This window comes from Psammomys obesus, unplaced genomic scaffold, assembly GCF_907164565.1.
Source record: "Psammomys obesus unplaced genomic scaffold, mPsaObe1.curated_primary_1811, whole genome shotgun sequence".
NCBI lineage: Eukaryota > Metazoa > Chordata > Mammalia > Rodentia > Muridae > Psammomys > Psammomys obesus.
Genome location: NW_026591086.1, coordinates 4,947,858 through 4,953,343, shown reverse-complemented (window position 1 = coordinate 4,953,343; position 5,486 = coordinate 4,947,858). Strand labels below are relative to the sequence as shown.

At 54.5% G+C, this 5,486-nt stretch overlaps 1 protein-coding gene across 3 annotated transcripts; it reads right to left on the bottom strand.

Annotated features, from left to right (window-relative positions):
- Positions 1-18: 18 nt before the first annotated feature.
- Positions 19-5,376, bottom strand: Pnma2 (PNMA family member 2). Of its 3 annotated transcripts, none has more exons than XM_055609961.1 (3): positions 5,260-5,376; positions 2,066-2,193; positions 19-1,808 (listed from the first exon to the last, which is right to left on the bottom strand). In XM_055609961.1, the coding sequence occupies exon 3, from the start codon at positions 1,402-1,404 to the stop codon at positions 331-333; it is 1,074 nt and encodes a 357-aa protein (XP_055465936.1). In that variant the 5' UTR covers positions 1,405-1,808; positions 2,066-2,193; positions 5,260-5,376; the 3' UTR covers positions 19-330. The 3 variants fall into 3 exon arrangements, with proteins under 3 accessions (XP_055465936.1, XP_055465938.1, XP_055465937.1); XM_055609963.1 differs by having other exon boundaries at positions 19-1,775; XM_055609962.1 differs by having other exon boundaries at positions 2,066-2,188.
- Positions 5,377-5,486: the final 110 nt, after the last annotated feature.

Sequence of the window (5,486 nt, the reverse complement as noted above, 5' to 3'; positions counted from 1 at the left end):
TTTCTTTCTTTCTTTCTTTCTTTCTTTCTTTCTTTCTTTCTTTCTTTCTTTCTTTCTTTCTTTTTTTCTTTCTTTCTCAGAAAGAAAAATCAAGCCAGGCATGGTGGCATATACCTTTAATCCCAGAGCTTGGGAAGGAAAGGCAGGTGGATCTCTGTGAGTTCAAGGCCAGCCTGGGATATAAGTTGAGACCCCATCAAATGCTTGACTTCAGTCCTGTATATTAAAGAAGAGTCCACTGTAATGGGATTAGCCTGGTCAAGCATTGTCCTTATGCCCACCAGGGCACGTAAGGAGTGGAAGTGTTCCTCAGATGCTCCCTACATTGTCTTAGCGGCCATAGCCCTGCCTTTCCCCTGGCTCTTCCCTGCTCTCGTGTTCAAAGTAGGCCTCTTCTTCTTCTTCCTCACGTATCACCTTCATCAGCTCAAGAAAGGTGGGGAGCGAGCCCTGATCCTTCAGCTCCCGAAGCCGGCACCACAGAACATTGGTAAGGTTGGCCCCAGCCATGACCTGCTCCAGGCGGACCTGGTCAGCGATGTTCTGGGGGATGGCCCGTTTGTCCACAGCTCTCCGGAGCAGAGTTTCCAGACGAAGCACATAGGCTGAGATCTTCTCCCCTTCCTGCTGATAGGTCTTTAGGTACCTTACCTGGGAGGTCCTACGGCTCTCCAGGCTCCCAAACACCTGCTTGAAGGCCTCCAGACACTCCTCCACACTGATGGAAGGGTTGTCTGCCTGAACGATGTGCATGAGATCCAGGGCAGGGCCACGGAGGCTCTCCATCATCCACTTTTTCTTCTCTGCCTCGGGAATGGGCCACTCCTTGGCTATCTCAGTGGCCTGTTCCAACCAGACCTCAAAGGGCTCCTCGTCTGGGGTAGCTGCTGTACTCCCAGAGAATACTCGCAGCTTCGAATACCTCACAGGCAGCAGAGGCCTTGGGGCATGAACCATTGCCTGCCCCACCAAGTGGGCCAGTAGCTCAGGGGATGTGCAGGGCGTGGCAGCTGGAGACACTCCCTCACGCTTAAGGGCTCGGAACATCCCTGCGACTGTCTGTCCTTCTTTTTCTAGAAAGAGGTTCAGTCTTTGGAGAAACTCGGTGTCCTGATTAGGGGTCTTAAAGATCACTTTCCAGACCCCCCCTTTCGCCCGCACCTCACTGGGGACCACAGACATATCCGTGCCCTCCAGGAGTTCCAGTAAGACAGCACTGGTGGTGTCTTGCTTCTGGAAGATCTTGCCTAGTAGCCGGTAGCGGCCCACACACTTGAGCGCTTCCTGGAGGACTGCCTGGATCTCAGGCTCGCCACAGTCCGCTGGTATGCCAATCACCATCAAGGACTTCCGGTCATCCACACTCACCATCTTGCACCACTCTTCCAGCAGTGCCACCGCCATCTTCCCAGGATTTGCTTTTTGCACGTAGTCCCAGTCCGGCTCGCTCCCCAAGCAGCTCAAAACCTTGTGGACCAAATGCCTTATCCCTTTACCCAGTAGCAAGAGCCAGGCAACTTCCGGTCTGTCTTCAGACCCGCAAGCAAGGCTGATGGGGTAGGGCAGGATGGGTGGGGCGGGCTGCAGTTACCAGCCCTGCGGCTCTGCGGCCGTGCTTGCTGCTGTTTCTGAGGGCAGTAGGTAGCTGGGTGGCACTGACTCTTAATCACCGTGAGACGCTGGGAACAACTGCTTTCCCCACCATCTCCTGGTTTCTGTCGCTTCACCTCTCTCTAGTCAGTGAGGAGGAGGCTTCCACTCTAGCATCCAAAACTCTGCGGAGTCGCATAGAAAGACGATGAGGACTCCTAGGGAAACAGAGGCTCATTTTTGCTACCCAGCCCTCTACTTCCCAGGATGCACCCACACTCCAGTTTGGGAGGGAACGAGGGTGGACCAAGGGCTCTGACTCCCCCTGTACCTGTTTCTACCCAACTCCGGCGAACCCTCTTCTTTGCTTCACTGTACCGGCTAGAATCCAGTCTTTCCACTCCAAAGCCCCATCAGGGGACAGGATTCAAGACCTTCACCATTCAAAGGATGAATCAGGAGATGGAGTGAATACCTGTTTATGTGTTCCAGGATGTTCCTCCAGAATCAAGGAGCCATGCATTCAGCTTCCCGCTCAGGAGGAGTTTACCATCTCTAGACAATAGTGTGCGTGTGTCTTAACCTCAGCCGAGTCGAGCTGTCCTGCCGCACACAAACGTGGATAACATGTCTTAAAATCTAGTGGTAAAGCCTAATGCACTCATTAAAAACATTAACAGTTTAGTAAAGGATGAAGAACAAATGACACTCCTGCCCAATGTAACAGAGCATCCTAAATAAGATAGAGTTGTTATACTCCATTGAAGAAAACCCCCACCTAGTTGGCAGGATACCCTCCAGTTTGTGGGGTGCTTGCCCAGCATACATGTAGGAAGCCTGGAGTTCAGTTTCTAGCACCACATAAACTGGGAATGGGGTCATCCCAGCAGGGAGATGTAGGCAGGAGGATCAGGGATCTAGCATCATTCTTGGCCACATAGGGAGTTTACACAAGAACCACCTTTAAAAACAGATCCGACTGAGCTGTGTGTGGTGGCACTTCTGGGGTTTGTGAAGGCGAGGCAGGAGGAGGGCAAGTTTGAAGTCAACCTGGGCCATGTAGAGAAATCTTGTCTGAAAAGAAGAAGATGGCATAAACAAGACTAAACAGAATTATCCAAACATTTAAAAATAACTTAAAGATTGGATATAACAGAGAAAAATCAAGCCTCGGAAAAACGAGTGCCCTTTGGAGTTAAAAATCAGTCCTCTCTTGTGTCTAGCCAGGCTTTTCAAGGTTCTCACATGGTAAGCTACCAAACCAACTCTTCCTGTGGTGCTTTGACTAAAATGGGGCCCCAGAAGCACATGTATTCAAATGCTTGGTCCTCGGTAGTCAGTGGAACTTTTGGGAAGGATTTTGAAGGAGGTGTGTCACTGGGGGTGGGCTTTGATGTTTCAAAAGCCCCACACCATTCCCACTGCCAATCACTGTACTGGCGGATCAGATGTAAGCTCTCCGATAACTGCTCTAGCACTGTCTGTCTGTCTGTCTGTCTGTCTGTCTGCTGCTATGCTGCCAGCCATGATGGTCATAGATTCACTCTTTGAAAGTGTCAGCCCCTACTAAACACTCTCTTCTATAAGTTGCCTTGATCACAGTGCTTTGCCACAGAAATAGAAATGTAACTAAGACATTTAAATTTGACATTGTCGTTTAAATTTGTCTGGGCTATAGAGGCGAAAAGCACTATGTCCTCCCAACAGCTTGATCTGCAGAGCTGGAAACACCTCAGAATGTAAAAGGGCGTGGTCCCAGTGACAGTGTGGTCACTTAGACAGGTGGCTGCTTTCAGAGAAGCACCTTAGGCAGCTCCTGAATTGGCTGAACATCACGGCGTGCTGTGTGTGCAAACTAAGATAGCCACGACACCCCCAGACCATTCGTTCTTTTGGGGCCACTGTGGTATGCCAACTTAAATGTTACCATTTGGTGCTTGGCTGTGCCTCTCAGGGGGGTTGTTAGGGTGGTACAACCATTTCCATTTTGGCCTGAACCTTTCCCATCAGGCTGGCCACAAGGATGGCAGCAGCTGCCGAGGGAGCAGCTCCAGTCTTCCTAGAAGGTGCTGAAGGCTGTTTAGAGGGATCCCTGGAAGGGCTGGCCCTGGAAGGGCCAGGAATTTACCCTGTTGGTAGACTGCTTGTCACCATGCATGGACCTTTGACTTAGATCCCCAGCACCAAATATGCCAGCCCGAGTGGCACATGCCCATTATCCCAGCACTTGAGAGGATCAGAAGTTCAACTCCCTTGGCTACATAGGGAGTTTGAGGTCAGCCTGGGGTTACATTCAAGACTCCAAAAGCACAAGAGCAAACAAAAAGGCACTGGATGCCCGGGTCTGCAGAAAAAATTGTCATGCTAAAACCTGCTAGCCTTTGAGACCTTTCCCTCAGGGCTCTGGTGAGGCACTGACGATTCCAGCGGAAGCCTTATATTAAAATGCCAAGCACAGCTGGTGCTGGTGTCCACAGGCCCTCCTCTCACGGTGGTGTGTGTGTGTGTCTGTGACCCCGTCCATCAAGCTCTCTCCGGCAGCTGCGGGTTTGATATCAGCATGCGATCCTTCCCTAAGCAAAGGCTGACAATGGGACTGATTTCTTGGTCACACCGCCCTGTGAGAACACGCTGCAGTAAACTGCCTCCAGTAGACCAAGCCCATCCTCCTCGTGAGCATGCTCAGATCTTCCTCCAGAGCCCCGAAAGGGTGGGCAACACTTCTGCGGTATTCAGCCACCCTGGAAAACCAGGACGGGCTTCAATCCACCCAAGGCAAGGCCAAGGGGTGTGAACAAACAAGGAAAGGCCCAAGATTGGAGCGCTGGCTGGAAAAGCCTCCAACCTGGTAGTCGTGGCTGCACCCGGTATGCGCGCACACAGACACACACTCCCAATCCCCGCCGTTTGGCTGCGCACAATACCCAGCACGTAATCCTCCCCTAAACCGCGATCTATCTTCACGCAAACCTCTGCCGCCCTGGAGAAGGAGCATCTGGCGACCGCGGGCCTCTGGCGCAGTGTGCGACAGGGGCGGAGGAGCTAGGCGGGGCGCCTTGAGAGCCAGAGGAGTCTGGAGTGTGCTTCAGTCTGCTTAGCCCCCAACCATTCTTGGGTGGGGGGACGGTCATCAGTGTGGGGGGAGGGAGCGGGGAGGAGAGATACCAAATCAAGACCCTCCTGGCCTTTCCTGCAGGGCATGGCACCTTCAGATAACGGTGGGGGTCCCCTATCTCTTGGCCGAGCCGGGATCCGCAGCCTGCATTCTTTGCTACGCCCCCAGGCACTACGGGCTGGCATCTTTCTCCGGGTCATGCCTTCCGTTTGCTACGCCCCTCTGCCTTTTCGCCCCTCCATAGCGGCTGCAAGCAGGGAGAGCAGTCCGCGTCCCCTCTGCTCCCCGCAGTCCGCGCCCCCGGCCCCCAGGTCCGTTACTTGGGTGTCCCCGACCAACCCTCGCCTTTTCCAGGGTCGTCCCTCCCCCAGCGTCCTAGCATCCCAGCGCCCCCAGGCTTATGACCTTTGGCTCCCCCAACCCTCGGCCCTCACCCGGGTACAGGGGAGCTCCAGGGCCACCTTAACAATGCAGCGAGGCAGGGAGAGGGAGGGGCTCGGGGCTCGGCTCTGAGCCCACAGGTCCTCGCCCAGCCGTAGCCGTCCGACACTCACCCGGCGCGGAGAGCGCTCCGCTGGGCGGCCGCCGCGCGTCCATTAAACGGGTGGAGTGGCCGCTTCACTTCCGGAGCGCGGGCTCCCGGCGCCCCTCATCCCCCCTCCTGTCCTCCCTTCCCCGTCTGGTCTTTCTGGGTCCCCACCCCTCCCAGTCCCCTCCCTTCCGATCGCGCGTTCCGCCCGCCCCGCCCCACCTCCCCCCCCCCCCCCCCCCCCCCCCCCGG